At 35.4% G+C, this 22,420-nt stretch overlaps 1 protein-coding gene across 3 annotated transcripts in view; it reads right to left on the reverse strand.

Annotated features, from left to right (window-relative positions):
* grn (GATA binding protein grain) overlaps positions 1-22,420 on the reverse strand; it is a 334,408-nt gene that overhangs the window by 281,520 nt on the left and 30,468 nt on the right. The window contains exon 1 of one of the 3 annotated variants that reach the window (XM_081742089.1): positions 4,223-4,268. The exons of the other annotated variants lie outside the window; for them this stretch is intronic. Within the exon in view, the coding sequence (XP_081598215.1) occupies positions 4,223-4,253 (31 nt within the window). The 5' untranslated portion in view covers positions 4,254-4,268. Of the gene's footprint in view, positions 1-4,222; positions 4,269-22,420 lie in introns of those variants that run through there. 3 annotated transcript variants of the gene reach the window in all.

Genomic DNA, 22,420 nt, shown 5'->3' on the forward strand with positions numbered 1-22,420 from the left:
AAAGCAGGATCGCGGAGGGGTAGTCACCAGGCCCATATCCACGGGGGTCTAGGGGGACACCCCCCTAAACTTTGACTGCCCTCCTAAAAGTTTTACGGTAGGCTTGAAAATGAACTATAATATGGTGATGAAGTATAATATGATTTGGTAGGGCCCCCCTAACTCCTACCGCCCCCCCCCCCTAAATTTTTCGGCTGGCTACGGGCCTGGTAGTCACGTTGTATATTTGCCCAATTTGTCGTCGCTTGACCTGCTTAAATCAAAATAAAAGAGAAGAAACGTATATTGGAGCCTTTCTGTTTCAACTGTGCCCTTGCTGGTGCTGCTGTCGATGTGTTTTTTTTTTTTTCCCGTACCTCCCACAAGAGAGAAGGGACAAGTTGCTGTGACCGAGATCCTTCAATAGTTGGATGCGAACAAGGATGCCATTCCAAATTATTTCCCGGGTTTCGCTGTACACTGTCTTGTTAGCCATTCTAAGTAGCTTACGATCTTCACTCGCCAAGACCAAACGACTGAATCACATATTGGCAACACAGCGGAGGTCATTCACTTCTTCCCCCCCAAACAAAGGGGAACATTTCCTCCACAAGAACGCGGTGGGGGGAGTGGAACTGAGGTATGTTTCACATATTTTCCGAGAGCATAGCTGAAATAGACAGATTCTAGCTGCTTCGAACTAATAGTGCTAGATTACGAAGGATAAGTTATTTGTAGTACAGAAATAACTTGGTTTCAAAGTCAGCAAATTTCATTAAAAAAAAAAAAGAAAGAAAGAAAGAAAGAAAAACAAAAAATGGGGGAACTATTTTATGTCGTTATGTTGAAGATGGAATACCCTAGATTTAGCGACTTTTTCTCCAAATTAGCAACACTGATTACGTTTATGGTGTAACGAACACGCTATATACATTAAAAAAAAAAAAAAAAAGATGAAACTCGAGATCCTCATATTGGCTGCAGAAGAAGAGACGTCAACAATGAACGGAAACTGTGGAAAGCCAATCACTGAAAGGAAAGGAAAGAAAAGAAAAGGAAAAAAGAAAAGAAAAGAGAGAGAAAGAGAAAGAAAAGACGTGTGTTCAGATGCGTAAATTACAGCATCATTATTCCTGAGATGCATTGAGGAGGAGCATAGAAAGGGGAAGGGGGAGGAAACAGTGTCATGGAGGTTAAAATATAATATGCTAGCAGAATTCATGCATGAAGTTACTATATTCCAGCAGAAGCAAGAGAGATATGGAAAAAGGAAATACAAAATTTTCATAGGAACGTTATTTTATTGAAAGAATCAAGATCGTCACAATGGTAGCTACCAAAGGACAGATAAACTGACAACTTTTGAATATTTTTATTTAGGCCTATTTATTTATTTATTTACAAGTAGAGTAGAGTTGATTTTGAGTTTAATGTCCCGTTCAGCAGCGAGGCTATATGATACGTGGACCCACTGATTAACGTGGAATCCGAACCACATGAGCTCCCGCTGGGAATCGAACCCGTGCCTCTCATATTTACAAGTAGAGTGTATGTCACCGACAGCAGTATGTGTGTCACTGTTAGGGGTTTTGAGTCACTCTTACGACTATGTGTAGACCTTTGTAGACCAGTGGCGGATCAAGAAGGTAAAAACTGAGAGGGCAGCCAGAAACCCGACTAAGACAGGTATATCATGAGTTTACTATAAAATTTCAAAAAAGTATAAATGACAGCTTCAATAATTTTGCAACTCGAAAAAGTGGGAAGCCTTGGTCTCGACTTAGATCCGCGACTGCTTTTATCTTTGTTAAGACAGGTCAGACACACAATCTACCAATGAACCTTGTGTATTTATCACATACAGCTCTCAAATAAGTATATATATATATATATATATATATAAAATCATTGTACAAGCTTTGCTTTTAATGTCTGATGAAGCCAAAGTGGACAATTGACGAAACTGTTACACGCTAATAGGCTATATATATATATATATATATATATATATATATATATATATATATATATATATATATATATATATATATATATATATATACAGTGAAACCTGTCTTTAGCGGAATCGAGCGGGACTCGCAGAAATTTCCGTTAAAGTCAGGTTTCCGGTTAATGAAGGTAGACGCTGTCTTTTTTTTTTAATACATGCTTATAACGGACATACTGAGAAAATATTGTACGTACGTTGTACATACTTTTTTCAATTACAATGCTTCTTTTTTCTACGAATTAATACACAAAAAGTTTAAAACTAATACAAAATATGTTATGCACATGCTTTATTTTTTCAGTAGTCAAGCAGAGTTTTCTGTATACATTGCTGCTTAGCTGTTCTACTTTCATTACACACTTTAGCCTGAGAAACTACACTTAGTAAATCACAGTCATTTTTCCGTAAGACAAATCGTTGCAGTTCCTTTAAACTTCTGAGATCACCTTGATACGTCTTTGTTCTACACTCTTTTTCGAACTCGGTACCGTATTCCTCTTCTTCTTCCACCTCGTCTTCTCCTTCCAACTTTCCGTTTCATTCTTGATTAAGGTGAGGGGACTACGGACAAATTGTGGGGGTGAATATGAGTAGTGGTTGGGGAAGGTCAACAATGCCCAGAAAAATTTAACAAAAGAACGAAGAATTTATCGCAGACATGTAATGTATATATTTACCCTCTCACAGAATGTCAAAACATGTTCTAAACGCTGTAGTCTGGAACTCTGAATTTCCCATTAAAGGTTTATTTTGCCTTCCGGTTTAGTTTCCGCTTAATGAAGGGACTTTTACACGTTTTGCACTCCAAAATTCATGGGACCGTGGAATATTTCCGTTTAAGACAGTTTTCCGTTTAATAAAGGGTCCGTTGAAGGCAGGTTTTACTGTATATATATATATATATATATATATATATATATATATATATATATATATATATATATATATATATATATATATATATATATATATATATATATATATATACAGTGGCGGATCCAGAATATGGTCAATGGAGGGGCTAAACCATAGTTTGCCGCTTTATCCAGTGTAAAACAGAATTGAAGTCCATTTTATCCAGTGTATACTCGAGGTTCAAGAGGGGGGGCTTTAGCCCCTATAGCCCCCTGGATCCGCCCTTGTATATTATATATATATATATATATATATATATATATATATATATATATATATATAATTTTTAATAAACGTATTGTTTTGCTCAGCGAATAGTCAGCACAACAAAGATTATCACACTGCCACCGAATGACATACTTACTAACGCTTCCCGGCAGGAGCTCATGTAGTTGGGATTCCACGTTAAATCAGTAGGTCCCGTCTCACATAGCCTCGCTGCTGACAAGGAATTTAAAATCAAACTGAACTCAAATGACGACTTTTCTCTAGTTCCACCGATGTCATCTTGTACAGATCGATCTAATCTATCGATCCTTATGTCTTCCTCCTCGACGATCATCATAGGTAACCAAGACTTCAAGAGTTAATCTCGTAGTTTTAGGCTGTACCTATCTCAATAACCGTATCATCTTTTAGTGAAAAAGTTCGACTATAGTGTACAGCGTGGTCCGGAAGTGGGCATACCCCTAATTGGTGTTTTCTGACATTTCTTTTGTAATATTGCTTGACATTGTCTAGTAACATTGCTATCCATGTTTATTTGTTTTCTGCTTGGTACGTGTGCAATTACCTGAATCATACGTTTCCTGGCCGCTGGATTGGAAGAGGTTGTAAATCTTCACCAGTTCATTTTGCCTGGCATCCAAGAAGTCCCGATCTAACGACACCAGACAATGATCTCTGGGGTTTCATAAAGCAACAAGTAAGAAACACTCGATATCTCACAACGCAGGAATTACGAGCAGCTGTGGAACGCGCCTTCACCCTCGTGTAACTCCGAAGTATCTCCGCAAAATATCTGCAAGAACTTGGTGCAGAATTCAGCTGTCATACGACATGGATGGTGATCATACCGATGTTTATGACTCTTAGGACTTCAAGGTAACTGTATACAGATATTCTACCATAACTAACACTATACTGTTGAAACTAAAGGGGAGATACGCCCACTTCCGGACCACCCTGTAGATATCAGTATCCGTTTTTTTCTTAATAGATGGCGAGATTATCGTATAGTATCCATTTTTCCGTTTACTAAAAAAAAAAAAAAAAAAAAAAAGATTTTTTCGATAACTGCCCATGATTTATACTTACCCATATCACTCCAATCAGCAAATCTCTCCATTGATTAAACTTATGTACTTTATTATTACTACTTATATGGGCAGAAAACCTTTCATGAAAAAATAAAATTTTTCATGAAAGGATACACAAAATATTAAGTGCGAACTTCAGGAAGATTGTCGCGTAAAACATTTGTTCTAACCGTCAACTACAACATGCTGCCGAAATCAAGAAAACTGAAACCACAAAAGCAGTTATTCGCCACCTTCCAATAGATCGAACTTAGGACCCCATGCACTAGAGGTGAACGCTCTACCACTGAGCCATCAGGGCCCCATTGAACATATAGAACAAGCCTGTAAAGTAAATAATGAAACTTTTCATTAACTACAGTTCTGTAAAGATTTGTTTTAATATAATAGGTAAAGTTACTAGTCAGCACCGGGGCTGTATGGGACGTGAATCTACAATTTAAAGTGGAATGCGTTCACATGTTTTAAGGCTTTTGCATCCTAAATTAAACTTGGTACCACGTGTACCAAATGTGCGCCCGCGCTAACCACTAGACCAGTGTACATTCTCCCTAAAACAATTATTATTTCATCGTCAAAGGAGGAAATATATTTCGGAAACAGGGGGTCGGGAGGGGAGGAAAGGAAGGAGAGAGAGAGAGAGAGAGAGAGAGAGAGAGAGAGAGAAGTTAGTTACTGAGCTAATGTTATGACTGGAGGTAGGTTTCGTGAGACGAATGGAAGATGTCAATGGCGGGGAACAACATGCCACATTTCATGTTAGCTCGTCGTTAGCTTTCCTGTATTGCCAAAAAACTATACCCAACAAACACATGCAGGCACATAAGTCACGAAATATATGTGCTCTTTTTTATTATTATTCTTTACGTTTATCAGAAGAGATTTTTTAAAAAGCGGAATAAAAGAGCGAATTCACTAATAACAAATAAGGAGTATATAGTTATGTATTTCTTCCACACGCACTATATATATGTACACAATATAAACACGCATTCACACGCACTTTTTTTAAAAAATGATTGATACACGGCAATTATTTAAAAGAAGTCTCCGTGTTATTATCATTATTAACAACAATTTTTATTCAAATCATTAAGTTTTATAACTTAACAATCATACTTTTTTGTTGTAATAAAATTATACTTTTCGCTACTGGATTTTACTTAAAGAAAAAAAATCAGCAATAAAAAAATAAACAAATCGTTTCGACTAATGTGTGTATGTGTGTGCACGTCACGAATGAGAGAACAACAATCATAAAAAAATATATAAACAATGTTATATGTAATACGTAGGAAGTATATTGTCTTTTAGACCAATAAAAGTAAAACCCAGTAGCAAATCTAACCCGGGGCCGAGGGAACTAGACCCCTTTCCAGTTTGAGTCAAAAATAACAAACTATTATTGGAGTTGAGTTGATTTTAACATTTCTGTCAGCAGCGAGGCTATATGAGACGGGACTTACGGATTAACGTGGAATCCGAACCACATGAGCTCCCACCGGTAATCGAACCCAGATCTCCCACGCGAAAGGCGCGTACGCTAACCGCTTAGCCACGAAGGAGCTCAGCTGTTATTGGATGGCGATTAGAATATCCCCCAAATCGTTTCATGGCTCCAGGAGCGAGTACAATGTTTTTGTCTAAATTGTAATAAAAGGTAGAAAACAACGAACCCTGCGGTGCTTCTAACCCCCCTTCGGTTGCTGTTACTGGCTAAGTTATATTTTGTGAAGTATCACTGCAGATCTTATATGTGCAAGCGTGGGGGAGAAACTACAAGATATCCCTATTATTTATATTTATGCTAGTTTATAGTTAACTTACGATATATTATTCATAGTTTGGGTTCTGGGTACTTTCCTCAGTTTTTACCTTCGAAATCCGCCACTGGTAAAACCTAGAATTTTTTTGGACATAAGCTTTATGGGAGATGCCTCAATACTAGAATGCTCATACATCTCACGTGAGAGGCCCTTGGTTCTATCCCAGGCCATAGAAGTCTATGGAGCACAATATCGTGTCCAATGGTTTTTCTCGGGGTTCTCCCGATTCTTTCATAATTATTCACTTTCATTCGTTTTCCATATTTTTTTTTAACGATCATAATAGTAAAATCACTCTTGAATACAACCCGGGTTTGATTCCTGGCGGAAATCATCTGGTTCATACTACACGCTAAACTGTAGATCCACGTATCTCATAATTTTCGTATTGAACAGAAATCTAAACTCCAAAACAATGAACTAACCAATAATAATAATAATAATAATAATAATAATAATAATAATAATAATAATAATAATAATAATAATAATAAAACTGAATTGTTCAGCACACGGTTTGGTTGAAATTCTTATTGCAAATTCCTAATATTAGGATATAAAACAGAATGATTATACTAACAAGTGTAATAGTGTTGTTCTATATAGGATACTACGAAGCTTTTTTTTTTATTTGGAAAATTTTACTTTATTTTAATAACAGAAAATTGTGTATATATAATGCAATACCTTAATCACTATATTCCTTATGGTTAATACATTTTTTTAAACAATAACCAAAAATAATTTCATTATAATCTGTACCTTTGCATGATAGAATCATTATATATATATACGATTGGAAGCTTTCAAAATGTCGGTGTGAAGAAGAATAATGATGGGAATTAACTGGGCCAAGCTGAAAATGAATGAGAGGTTGTTAGAAATGATGGGATGAGAAAAGAACAATTTTAGATATTGTTGAGAGGAAGAAGAGAAATTGGTTGGAACATTAACTAAGAAGGAACTGTATTATGCGGGACGTGCTAGAGGGTATGGTGGCAGGAAAGAGAGGGAGGGGGCGAATGAGACTACAATTAATGGACGATATCAAAACAGAAAAATCGTAAGTGAAGACGAAGAGGTTAATGGAAGACTATGGAGCATGGAAGCTTCTCAGTTGCTGCAAGTGACCTACAAATAATGATAGAATACCTATGATGAGATGATCATTCCATCGGTCGAAGGAGACTACAATTAATGGACGATATCAAAATAGAAAAATCGTAAGTGAAGACGAAGAGGTTAGCGGAAGACTATGGAGCATGGAAGCTTCTCAGTTGCTGCAAGTGACCTGCCAATAATGACAGAATACCTATGATGATGATGATGATATATGCATAAAAGGATCGCACTAGAAGTCTGTCACACACTTATTTCGGCAGTAGTCCAGGCGTGCTAAACTCTCTCTTTCCCTCATTCGCTTATTTTACGCTAAACTCACACAAAACTAAAGGCAGTCAGTGAATCGATTTTCATTTTGAGTGCCTGGCTCTTCGCCTTTGTCTCCTCGCCCCTCACTTGGACTATCTCACTGCAACGTGACGAAGACAACCCGCCTTCAGCACAAGAAAAAGAAGGAAAAAAAAAGAGTAGAGGGAGACAAAAAAAAATCAACAAAATGGCGCCCACGGGGCAAGTTCCAAGTAAATTGATCACAAGGTTGTGAAAATGTAGGAAGTGCTTCCTCGTATTAAAACACGAGAGAAAGGGGTTGAAAGAAAGGGTTGCGAACAGAGGATAGGGTTGGCGTTTTGTGTACTTCATGGGAAATATACACGCACTGTTATTGAACGCGTACATCTAAACATGTTCACTGTCACGCATGCTTTATATGCGTGTAAGAACTAGAAATATACCCATAGCTATTTCTTATTCCAGCAAACAGTCCATTACTAGCGACTGCGTATAATCAGAAAGTCAATAAAACTTCTTTTTGTTCATATAAAAGCGCACACTCATTGACACCATTGAAGAATATTGTGTAAATGTCTCTTTCTCAAATAATTTTACAATATTCATTAGCCTTAACAAAAAGCCCGAAGTTGAGGCATACACAAATCGAAATATCTAATTTAGCTTAACAAAATAGTATGGGCTAGTGTAAATCTTCATGTGTAGTTTTTCAAAAAGATTTGTCATTTATGACAATCAGGGCTGGCCCTACCCATATGTGCAACACGTAGGCCCTATATGTATTTACACAGGGCGACAATATTCGAAGGGGGGGGGGTAACAACATCTGTCCTAACTCTAGTATTTAAAAAAAATCGTGCTGGACACAGGCTATATGATGATGATACTAAGTTGACCTCCTATCCGAATACTACGTTCATAAATCATGTTTAAGTTGCATTAGTTTAAGGTCACATGGACAGTGCTAAAGCAAATGGCCAAAAAAAAAAACCCAGCACGAATTGCTTGATTGCTACAAACAAGTTCCTTATCATTGAAGGCGGAAACAAGTTTCTAATTTTGTTTTAACAGATTAGAGATGTAGAAGGGAAATCAAGAAATAAAGATAAAAGAGCTAGTTACACTGAATTGCAAACTGATACATTGAGATTGAAAATGAAATGAAATGAAATCTTTAGGATTGAAAATGAAACGAAATGAAATCTTTAGTGTTATGTCCCATGGTTATGCCGGTTAGGCTAAAGGAGACGGTGATGATGAGAAATGAAGAAAGTGGAGGAAACGGGAAAATCCCAAGAAAACCCACGCACACACTACAAAGTTCACACGGCGCGAGCTGGGACCGAACCAGGGGCCGGAGGTGAACGCTCTACCACTGAGTCACCGCGCTCCCTATATTGAGATTGAAGCTCGATATTGAATCCTATAAAGAGGATTATCATCTTTCCTCTGCAGGTGTGTTTGCTTTATCTTACACTAATATAATAGATTAAGACTATTGGTTAAAAAAGAGAAAACAGACACAACGAGATTGTATTCGTAACGTTTAGGCCTTTCTGAGTGCGAGTGTTCTTTCCTTTCCTTTCATTGTTCATGATGGGGTAGGCTACTTAAAATCGTAGCTTTAAAAACTTTTTTAATTTTTTTTTTTTTTTTTGAAAAAGTGGGTACGGCAAATTGCCTAGGACCCTGACCATAGTTCAGTGCTAAAGCGCTTACCTTTGGTACAAGAGGTTACTGGTTCGATGTCAGGCCACATGAGCCTATGGTCGGGAACCTCCAGTTCCCTTCTACATTGTCATTCCACCAATTAGCTAATTATCAATAACTTTTAATAATCACGCGTATCTTTTAGGTTACTGGGTATAAACATGGGACGTAAAGCTATGCATTTAATTTCAATTTCAAACACAGGGAACAATTGTCCGTCGTTTCGCCCCTAACTGACGCCCCTCCTAATTTCAAAAGCTTAAGCAGCAGCAATAACGAAATATTGTACAGTGAGCGAAAAAGTTATTTCCGTTAGATGAAATTAGTTTCGTAATTAACTTTGGAAGGACAATTTGAGTACAGTTTTCAGTAAATTAAAAATAACGTGATTTTCTCCACGTTTCAGCCATACCAACGTTATTTCCAAAATAAATTTTACCAAACTGAAAGAAATTTTTGTGGCTGACTGTACCAGCAAGATATAAACTTGAGGACAAAGTGTATCGGAAAGAAAAAACGAAAAAGAATAATAATTGTACGAAGCAATTACAACCGACTGAAAGGATCATAGTGGGGGCTTAAGAGTGCGGCGAGGGGCATAGATTGGATAAAGCATGTGTAATGAATGGTATACTGCTTACTCCATTACAACCAATAAGAACAGACAGAATCAATCTCCCTTCCAAAAGCGATAGACTGGGAGAGAAGACGAAATACAGAGGGATCGACTTTTAACAAGACAGACGTGGGAGTGTGGTTCCAGTGGAGGGGAGAGGTGAACTGTAACTTAACCAATTTGTCGCCCGCAATAATATTACCCTATCAGATTTATTTAAAAAAAAAGAGAGAAAGACAAGTTCTCGACATCAAGGCAAGCGGTTAACTCAATCAGGGAGCAGCCTTATGCTTTCCATCAAAATTCAACCTCCATACAAGTGAGACAACACGAGGGAGGGGGTGGCGGGGAGAGGGAGTGAAAAAAATACCGCAAAGAAACTTGTTCACAACCCTAACTCGTTATTAAATTAGAGCCAATTAAACTTAATAACTGTAAAATGAGAAATATTATGCAATTGAATCGCAGATTAGACAATTTTATTAATCTTTCTTTGCATCCATATTTATGACGTGATACTATCTTACAATCTTGAGTGCCTACAACATCTAATTATTCCGTCAACACTATAAATTTAAGGGATTTTCAGTTTGTTAGTGAAGTCGTTCGTGGCTTTGTATAGCTTAATGGGTACCGTAAGTGGTTTTGGGTTCGATATTCAGTGGCGGTTTTGATCAATAGCGATCACCAACTGAAGAACTATTTGAGTAACGAATCTAGACACAGAAACTGATAAAATTCTATGAGATAACCATTTATAAACCGGTTATTTGGTCCTGTGATCCAATTCTCTTGTAGGCGAGATAGTGTTATGGGAAACGGCCTATTCCGCGAAGATTAATTTTGTATAAAGTCAACTCATCCACCACCTCCAACCAATGTTGCCAACTTAGGGGAAAAGGTGCTAAATCTAGAAGATTTAACTTCAAGTTAGCGACAAAAAAAAAAAGCTTGTTTGCAATTGTTGACTTCCTTTTTGAAGTTCTTTTAAAGAGCTTGACACACTAAAAATAATACAAAATTTACGATGTTTCTTTTGCTTGTTTATTCATAAGTGAAAGGAGATAATGAAACGCAATTTACCACAATCATAGATAATGTTATTCTACAACAGAAAATATAAAAACTGAAGAATTTTCAGTGTTGCCAGAATAACAATTCCCAAAAATCTAAGTTAAGGCAGCGACTAGAGGAACGAACTCAACGGCAATTGATTACGTATCATGTTGTTTTGGAATCTTTTGAACTACTTTTTAAATAACATTATTATTTAATTTTAATAAGTGTGTGTTTAAACTATTTTGTTTATTACAAACTAAATAAACTATTATTTAAAAAAGTAAAACAAATAATACACAATTATCGACAGCAGCTCTGTGTGTAGGGATGCGCACGAGACGAGTCGAGACAGAATTTTCCCGACAAAATTCGAGTCGAGGCACAGCTCTTCCAATAGAAAAATACTATACATTTTTCGAGTCGAGGCAAAGCTCTTCCAATAGAAAAATACTATACATTTTTCGAGTCGAGACATCACTTTTACAGCACATTTTCGAGAGGAGACAGTCTCAAATCTTGTCTCGTGCGCATCCCTATCTGCGTGTACAAGTGCGACTTAAAGTAAAGTGAAATGAAAAGAAATTATTTTTTTAAAAAAGTTTTACGTCCCACGGTTATTCCATATAGATTAAAGGAGACGGTGATGATTTGAAAAGAATAAAATGGTGAAATAAAGAAACTGGGAGGAAACGGGAGAACCCTGAGAAAACCCACGCCACGGTGTTCGTCCACCACATAAGCTCAAAATGGCGTGAACTGAGATCGAACCAGGAACCCTACGCACCAGAGGTGAAGCCACCGTGCCCCCAAGAGCGACCAAAAGAGGTGCAAGTGATTGACAGTAACAAATTACGAACTTATGAATAAAGCCTCAATCTGTAATAACCATTTATAAGTTAGCTTTATCAAAATTTACAGATAATACACCTTTAACATTTTCTTTTCTATCCTTATTCAAGATTTCTTATTGAGAACTAAATAACTAGCCCTATGCAAATTAAAATATTTTGTACAAAATAAAAAAAATGCTAAAAAATGATATTTCAGTACATGACATCAAAACCTACCTACCAAATAAAGGAATTACTGTATTATTATTATTATTATTATTATTATTATTATTATTATTATTATTATTATTATTATTATACTTGAAAATTCTATGTTGCTTCTGAAATCGCAGTAGTCAAAGAAAAAGTATGTATTACCAATATATAGGAAACAGGGGACCCCAAGTAAACAATGTTGCTCTAAACCAATGTCGTTACAATTTCTTATAAATATCCTAAAGAAGTGGAGCCTTATTTGACAGCTTTGAAAAAATGTTCGAATTTTATTCAACCAAGTTAACTAGAAACAGCGACTGGTGTTTCATTTACCTGTTAATGACATTCCTAAAACCCACTAATTAAGCCAAGTATTACGAGTTAGAAAGGTTCAGACGTCAATCACAAAACAAAAGCACAATACTTTATTTTGCTAACAAGCACACAAACACAACCTGAAAACATTAATAAATACAGCAACACAACCCATTTAATATTTGTTTAATTGAACTTAAAAGACTGCAAATGTTAAATCATAAATCATAAACATGTAATATATATAATAAAATATATATGCTGTATACATTAAACAAAATAATTCTTGTGAATCTAATTAGATACGACGAATAAAGAAACACCAACCATGACAATTTTTATATAAAACTAACATTTCACAAGTCATTGTAAATAAAAAAAGAATGCACACATATTTTTCTTATTAAAATAACTTTTCATACTATTTTTTTAAAGTTAAAAAATGACAAGCGCATACAATACAAATTAAATGACCATATAGAGACCATCAGATAAGCTTTAATCATTACATTTCTTCATATATATATATATATAATTAGCTGAAGGGTTATAATACAAGAATAAGGCTTAAATTGCTTTGAATATTGGAATACATGATTCATTATTTTAAATTAAAAGTGTTAGGATTTTAGATTTCTGGGCTTTCGGCATCTAAGGCCATTTAGCCCTTCACGATTTGAGGGATGACGTCCCTCGGTGAACACACAAGCCAGGGAAAGGGAAGGAAGGAAGCGACCTGGGACCTATAAATTAGGTACCACCTCGGCATTTGCCTGGTGTGAAATGAGGAAAACCCAGGAAAACCTCATTCAGGGTGGCTGGCCTGAAAAAGCGTTTTACACTACTTCGACCGAGTGACCCCACCAGGAATCGAGCCCGGGACCGCTCGCACTGAAGGCGAGAGCTTTATTCATTATTTTAAATTAAATGTGTAAACTAAAATTTATGTCCCTAAACTTAAGGTAGAACTTCCAGACTCCCACTTTTAGGTAGAACTTCCGAACATCTTCCTTAGTGGTACGTTACGTCACAAACTCCATGCACTGTCCGAATTTCAAATTTCTAGCTTAGGGTCCTTTTACCCTCGTGGTTGTTCAATCGCCCTTTTTCCTGTCTATATTCAGTTAAATGGAGTCATTTCATCCACAGCCGAATGGGTCTCCAACAGCCGCAGTCTGAAAATCCAAACCCTGATAGTTACGATCCAAGAAACCGTCTCAAAATATAATGTTTTCAATCTAAATTGATGGAATTTTTAAATTCGGATGAGCCGTTTGGGCTGTACACTCTTTATGCGCCCAATGTTAAATGAAAATCAAACGTTGCCATTTACCTGGACCCACAACATAAGTGAATGAAGTTACTGTCTTTTACGCTACGTGAGGATAACTAGCTCCCATTTCAAACACGCCCCCATTCACATACTCTTACAAAATTTATGCACCTCCCAGCAAATGGCAAAGTTGCATTTTCGTTTAACATTAGGCGCATAAAGGGTGTAGAGCCCAAACGGCTCGTCCGATTAAAAAAAAAAAAAAAAAAAAATCATTCACTTTAGATTGAAAACATATTTGGAGACGGTTTCCTCTCTTACATCATCTTGTAACTTTGATAACAACAGAATTACCTTGTCAGGGGGCTTTTGAATCACCCTAATATTATATCCGTAATCAAACACCTGTCTAGAGACCTGAACAAGGTCACCCATTAAGATGAATCAACTTCTATTCCGACAGATATAGTTAATTTGGTTTCTTTTGTCTCGTTTCTTCAACCATTGAAATGCCTTGTTAAAATTTACTTTCAAGTCAAGTCAATATTATCAAATGACTAACGCTGGTCATTGGAAGGTAAATTTAAGTTAATTCTATTAACGACAAAAGAAGTACAATTTTCGTATTCAGTGACAGTTGAACATGTTAACTGTCATCTGTTAGCAAAAGATGTATAAAAGTTAATCAAATGTGTTCTAAAGCATACATATGGGTATTTACACAATTTTGTCATTTTCCAAAAGAGAGAGAGAGAGAGAGAGAGAGAGAAAATCAATTCTAATTTTCATTCTGTCGAACTTACAACAACCTGGACAATGAAAGTGTTAAATTCAATGTCAACATTATGGTCACAATCTCTTCTGAGTCTATAATAGGTGTCAGAGAACCAATCAATGATCATTACGATTCGGAATAACGAAAAATTATCCTAATATAAATCGTAGTTAATATAGAAGTAATACGCGTATGTTTACAAATACGGCAGCAAGGAAACATAACAATTTAAATTAAAAAGCAGAAATATTCTACAGATCGATCACTTTAATGGTTGATATCAGTGGCGTATTTACGATTTTGTTTCGGGGAGGCTTTGCCTGAAAATGTTAAAATTCTACAAGATATTTCATATACTTTACTATAGTAAGTAAGATTTCGAGGGGGGCTTAAGCCCGGAAGCCCCCCATAAATACGCCACTGCTTGATATATACGAGGATAGTCCCAAAAGTAAGTTTTTTTTTTATCAGAAATATAAAAACTTTTATTTTCAATAATGTTCACATAATTTTAAAACTTGTATATTTATCTATTTTTCTACGTAATCGCCATTCCGAGCGATACATTTTTGTATTCGCTGTGACAGTTTTTTTTTTTTTTTTTTTTTTTTTTTTTTTTGTGCACGTCATACCAACTTACCACCATGTGTTTGAGGAAGCACCTTCCACCTCGTCATCGTTCGCGAAACGCGTTCCTGGCAAATGTTCTTTTTAACTTAGGTAACAGGTGCTAATCCCTAGTTTGCTCAATCTTCGTGACTGTATCGTCGCAAATTGACAATCTCCAGCTCCTTTTCTCGTTGTGAATTTCAGTAAGACCAGCAGCAAAGTCCGTACACGACTTGCGGATGTTCTTTGACATTCATGGACGACCCACCTTACATTTTCGTTAATAAGCGACGAATTTCAATTCAATCGGTTTAACGAGTTTTACGTTCATAAACGAAATAACTATGGGAACTTCACACTTGGCGGTAGCGCCAAACGGTACTTTCATTGTAAACGGCTTCCAAGCTACATCTGAGCGTACTAGCGAAGTGTGTGCAAACTTGTTTGAGAGTGAGGTAAACAAGAAACATAACACTGTTGCCAACAGCCACATAAATAATTTCCCTGTGTCTGCAGTTCTTTCGATACCTTACTTTTGGGATTACCCTCGTTAACAGCTGCAAATATCTTCTAAATAGAATCAAACAAACATTCAGACACAAAACGACTAAACTTTCAAATGCAGTAGCCCTATCTGAATCTCAATGGTACAGTCAGCGACAAAAGTTCTGTTTTATGAAATTAGTTTCTTAAATAGCTTCAGAATGGAAGAACAATTTGAGTACAGCTTTCAGTAAATTAAAAAGGAATGTAATTTTCTTTAAGTTCCAGATTCGGTGAAGCGGTGTACGTTATACCCAAAATAAATTTTACCAAACGGAAAGAACTTACATCACTGACTGTGCAAAACACTAGGTAGTTTCTTAATTGAAGATCTGTCAAACTCTCTAACTTGAAAACTAAATTCAATTTTGGACCCCTTTTGAAGTTCTTATTGTACCAGATCTCTTGTGAGGGTTTCGCCCTCCAAATAGGATGGAAAAGAGAGAGAAGATACAAATATTCTTAAAGATATCTTTCTGATAGTAATCCTCTACGCTTACTAGCAGATTCAGAAGGGACGTTAATAGGCGGCGAACTACTAATGTGTGCTTGAAATTCAGAACTCTATATCAAATCAGATTAAAATAGTGCAATGTTTTATACAGGGTGTTAAAAAATGTGTCTCAACGTTTTGGGGATAGGTCCCTTACATCAAAATAAGAAAAAAAAAGTTAATATGGATCTTTGCTCAAAAGTGGATAGTTTCGGAGTTATAAGGTGCCGAAAACGTGAAACAAGTAAACTTAAAAAGTTCATAGCTCCACTACTATGAGACCTATCGTAGTCGGGTCAAGACATCACAAAGGAACTGGTATGTGAACTATCCAAATATCCATGTTTAAGAATGCTCCAGTACTTGCACGCCCAGTTTTAGAGATGTAGGTGGAGAGTGATGAAGTACTCCCAAATAGCCTCTCTAAAAACGATTGTACGAGTACCGGAGGTTCTGAAATATGGATATTTGGATAATTCACATACCAATTCCTATATTTATGGAACTTTTAAAGTTCATTTTTCTTTCGCGTTTTCAACACCATATAACTGAAATTATGCACTTCCGACCATAGATCAAAATGAACTTTTTTTTCTTATTTTGATGTGAGGTATTTCGAAACTATTGTGAAAATCTTTTGTAACACCGTGTATATAGGCTCATGAAAAGGTATTTTTTTTTTTTAGGGAGGCGCTTGCCTCCACCACCTTCTCCGTAGATACGTCAGTTTTTACGTTACATAATTCTTAGATTTTATAGGATCTTGCATACAGCAACATAAATAAAAATAAAATAAAATCGTGGCATCTTTGACCACAAATAAGCTTATTACCACTGTAAGAGCATCATTCAGAACGAAACCGGAAGCTATCTACAATGCATGTTGTTAATACTGACATTATCATTGCTATGATCAGCATCATTATGTTGGGAAAATATTTTTTCCTCTCTATTAGAATAAAAATTTTGCCTACTCTTTTTTTTTTTTCGAGAAAAAAAACAACTCACTGTTAGAGGGAAATGGAAATATGTCATATAAAACGTACTAAGAGCGGCATAAATCATGTGCAAAGTATGACAAACCAATAGGATTTAAGTCACTGGAAGTTTATTATGCAACTAGGAAGGAACGTTACTGTGTGTACGCACTCGTTAATAACTAGAAAATTTGAAATTCAAAATCAACGAATTAACCAATGCCTGTTACATCATGACAATTGTAACATGAGAGACGTGCTAGAGGGTATGGTGGCAGGAAAGAGAGGAAGGGGGTGAAGGAGGCTACAGTTAATAGACGATATAAAAGCAGAAAGATCATACGTGAAGATGAAGAGGTTAGAGAAGGGCCGTGGAGCAGAGAAGATTCTCAGCTGTGGTAAAATATCTTCCAATAAGGGCAGCAGAATATCTATGATCATCATCCTCATCATAATCATGATGTTACATCACCTACGGGAAAATTCTAGAGTACTAGCCTGTTAACAGTTATCGAAAAAAAAAAAAAATAGTATTGAACGATGAGACCTGTATAGACATCGAAAGAATATCAACTCTCATTCGTTTAAGTGAACAAAATGATATGGATGATTTCTAAGTTTTAATGCGTAGTTTCCGAGAAAAATAAGTTGTTTACTTTATACATCTAGTAAGTGACGTACGATACTCACGCCATTTATTAAGATTTAAACCGAAACTGATGTATACACTAATAAAAATAAAATTATATATATTTTAGTTTTACGTCCCACGACTATGCCACCTAGGCTAAAAAAACCCCACACACGGAGTTTGTCCACCACAAAGCTCGATCTGTCTAAAACAACTAAAAGCTATGAACAGCAGTCTTAAAATTACGGTTTTGCTTAACCCCTTCAGTGTGGGTGGCGAGTTAACTCGTGTCTTCAAAACGCACCTGCTGTGCGGATGGCGTATATATACGCCTTCATTTTGCTTTGGCTATTTTGTATTGCGTATGGCGAATATACTTGCACATTGTATGAGTAATGTTATCCCGACAATATTTAGCGAGTTTGCGCTCAGCTGGTTTTAATTGTTGCTTAATTAAAAAAAGAAGAGAAAAAAGAAAGAAATTAAAATAGAGTTTGGGCTTCGTCAAATATAGTTTTCATTCTTTGTTTTGTTTGAGAGCAGACAGCACAGTAATGGGTTCAAAACAGTATTTCAACGATGCTGACATCGAGGAAGAGTTATTAATTAGTGATTCTGATGTAAGTAATTCTCAAACAGATTTAGAATCAACATCCAAAGTTCTCAGAAAAACTGCACTTGTTACAGCGGTTCGCATCTGAAAATTACGCACTGAAGGGGTTAATGTTTTTAAACGTCATTGCTTAAAAACTATCAGCCAGATCTCATAAGATTTTTACTTGCCCAACACAGTGTCTAAAATGTGCTTAAGGGATCTGTCATGTATTTCCAATTTAGAGGTACTATATAATAATAATAATAATAATAATAATAATAATAATAATAATAATAATAATAATAATAATAATAATAATAAACTATCGTATATAAAAAAAATTGGTTGAATAACCAGAATACATACGTACTTTCCAAATTATAAAATACGCTATAATATGAAAATGTTACGCTTGCGACAAGTTTATCAACAAACAACATACGAGAGTTTTTAAAAGAAAGAAAAAAAAAGAGTTAACGTTCCACGCGCCATCTTTTGAACAAATAGGAACAAAACGTGCACAGTGAAAGAAACTTTATTAAAAAAAAAAAAAAGTACATCGATCTAAACACAATAGCAAATAACATGTACGAAGAAGATTAGTAATAAAGATATCACACTTTTGTATTTAAGAAGATATGTGTGTGTACTTTTTCTTTATCGCCAAGAAAGAATATGTTTTAAGTTATTTCTTTTTTTAAAGAAAAAATTATCTAAGCGAAATATAATGCGCTGCAGTAGTGCATGCTATTAACCAACGTGTATATAAAAGGTAGCATACTAACAGAATTGCATGAAAAGAACGGCTTCTTTTTTTCTTTTACCATTTGAAATGCGTGCAAATCCACAATAAATTGTGAAGTAACGTCACAGGGCTGACAGCAAAAAACGGACGCTTTCAAAATGGCAGTTCGTCATGGTTTTGGTTGGACCTTAAATAATAATAATAATAATAATAAAAAGGTCTACTCACCGGCGGGCATTGACTTCATTACCCTTAATAAAGATTTTTTTTTTACTCGTAAGTACTTCCCCCCTCTCATCACACCCCCAACATATTTCTCCCCCCCCCCTTTATTTAGTACCTAGTACATCACGAAATGTACAGGGGACGACACACAACAGTATTACTCATAACTACTTTTATATAAAACTAATTACCAAGAGAACGTAGTTGAGTGGTAAATGCTCTTGCTTAGTACATGAAAGGCTCCAGTTCGAGTCTGAGAATTTGGCTTTTCTACCGAGGAAAGGAAAGTAATAGGCATTACCTAAGGCAGGGTTTCTCGACCTGGAGGTCCCGAAGATAAGCGAAAGAGATAATTAGAATCTAATAACAGAAAATATTATTTTGAATTTTCTTCTGATAGGCATATTCTTATTTCTATACACACTGTTAAAAACAACAAAAAAATAGGTCTACTAAACATTTTCAACAGATGCAGAGTTGTTTAAAAATCAATTCAAATGAAAGATATGAAACTAATGAGAACTGCATATGGAAATACCAGAAAAATACAAATTCAACATCCATACTGAAATACAATTAAAATTGAAAGCTAATGAGACACCTGAGTATGGTATGATTTCACTAGTGCGGCAAAGTCCGGTTCAATCTTCGTGACGCACATCATCAAGTCATTTAAAATACTCAATAACTGTTTTTGAACAACTTGCCCATCATTACTTTTTGTCTGCAATAATTAACCGCTACCAATCAAGACTATATGTAAATTGGAGCTAAACAATCATCTATAACACAAAATAAATCTTCATCAAGATCTGTGGAGTAAAAAAAAAAAAAAAAAATGTTTGTGCTAGACTTCAGTCCATAAAACAATTCACTAGCAAACACTTATATTCCCACTTCAAATTAAACACTATTTTAAGTTTGATTTATAAAATTTCTTTTTGTAGCCCTCTCTAAACACTTCCAAATTAAAACCTAAAACTAATATAAATTTAATATTTCAACAGTACCGGTACATAAACTAGTTCCGGTTTGAAAAATTATTTCCCCCCACTACAGAGTCCGCTTTGGAATATGTGGTAATCCTATTTTAAGGACGTACTTGCTCTAGTACGGTTTATCGAACTGATCAATAGTCTAGCAATGATAACATAACTTAATAAGTAAGTAATAATCTCTTATGCAGAACAGAGATCGTAATACTGCAAGTTACGGATGCGTTATAATATCAAATAATACTTTCCAGAAAATGGATACTTTCAAATATCTAGGATCAATATTAACAGACCCATGACGAAATTAAATGTCGGCTATAAAAGCAGTGAATTCCTGTTATCATTCAGTTCAAAATCTTCTGTGTATCGCGAATTCTATCGAGGAATTTGAAGCTTAAAATATACAAAACGATAATCATGCCTGTTGTTCTGTATGGCTGCGAAACATGGTCACTTACTCTGAGGGAAGAACACAGACTGAAAGTATTTGAGAACAAGATCCTGAGACGAATATTTGGACCCAAGATGAACGTGAATGGGGAATGGCGGAAACTTCATAACGAAGAACTGTATAATTTATATGGTTTACCAAACATTGTTAGGATCATCAAGTCTAGGAGGCTCAGGTGGTCAGGTCATGTAAGTAGGAGCATTCAAAGGTTTAACTGTAAATCCAATCGGAAAATGACCATTAAGACGACCCAGGCGCACATGGGATAACAATATTAAAATGGATTTCGCAGAAATATGAATACAAGCTAGAAACTGGATCCAATTAGCTAAGGACATAAGTCAATGGAGAGCTTTTGCGAACGCGGCATTGAACCTCCGGGTTACAGGCCATACAGTTAGTTAAGTAATTTTATAATATATATGAGGCGGATCCAAGGGGAGGTATGAAGGCTATAGCCCCCCCTCCCTTGACGCTCAGGTATACACTGGATAAAATGGACTTAAATCCTGTATTACACTGGATAAAGCGGCAAACTGTGGTTTAGCCCCTCCCTTGATCATATCCTGGATCCGCCACTATATTGTATATATACAATGGAATCACATAAGCCTAATCATATTCATTGAAGGTCCCTCAATTCCTGAAAACACAATTACATTCAATAAACTACAGGCACGGAACAAAATTATTAAAATTATACTCGCATGGAACTATGTGAAAAATACTACCAGTAAACATACATACGTATCAATGAACCGTTTGTAAATGTTAATTATGATAAATACGACCTTCTACTGATGACTGTATAAGATTCTAGTGAAAAAAAACTCACAAAAAGAAAATGTATTTTATGGGAAAGAAAAACGTTAACGGTAAAGAAAAAGTGTCTCAATCTTGTAACAACAATATTAGAATATAGCAGTCACTGTAAGATTTGGTAAACAAAATACAATCTTGTATTTGCAGTGCCACCTGACAGCAACACGTACAGTAAGTAATTTTATTAACGATAATCGAAGATAAATACAAAATGAAAACATGGACTTTAATAAATGTTTTGCAAACCAAATTATTCCCTTGTTCATACTTAGTAAAAAATATTTATTAGAAAACAAATTAGATGTGTTGTATATATGTTTGTTGAAATCACATTAACCATAGTAATTATGTTTACATTTTCATTTTTAAAAAGTCACGCAAGAAAAAAGAAACGTTAATTCAACACGCTTTGTATGTACTTATGCATATGTGCTTAATATGTATCTAACTTAATTATGTAAAAAAAAAAATCCTTATTTGCAATTATAGTTACATCAGAAAATTTACTTTGATAAATATACAAATTAAGATAAAACAAGTTATCACAGGTTATAAAAATAATTCTCTACAAGCTTCACATTCCCTGAACGAATTAAACAGGTAGGACCTATTTTCCATAGTGTAGATCAGACCTATTGAAGCTACATACTCTTTCTAGTATTGAAAATTAACTTCATCTCAATTCTGATGTATCGTTATCTTAAATAATATCCTACTTATAAAAGACAAACATGCCTGTGTGTCACGGTAGTAGTAAATAGTAAATAGCTATGCTAACAGCTATTGCTAGCACGCCAATAATTCACCGATTTAAAACTGTTGATTTAAATGTGATTAAAAACCACGTCGATTTAATCGATTTAAAACTATAATGATTTAATTGCTATTTGAAATTATGACGATTTAATTGTGATTTAAAACTATGATGACGATTTAATTGCGATTTAAAACTATGAAGATGATTTGATTGCGATTCAAAACTATGAAGATCATTTGATTGCGATTCAAAACTATGAAGATCATTTGATTGCGATTCAAAACTATGAAGATCATTTGATTGCGATTCAAAACTATGAT

This window comes from Thermobia domestica, chromosome 16, assembly GCF_964235325.1.
Source record: "Thermobia domestica chromosome 16, izTheDome1.hap1.1, whole genome shotgun sequence".
NCBI classification, from domain to species: domain Eukaryota; kingdom Metazoa; phylum Arthropoda; class Insecta; order Zygentoma; family Lepismatidae; genus Thermobia; species Thermobia domestica.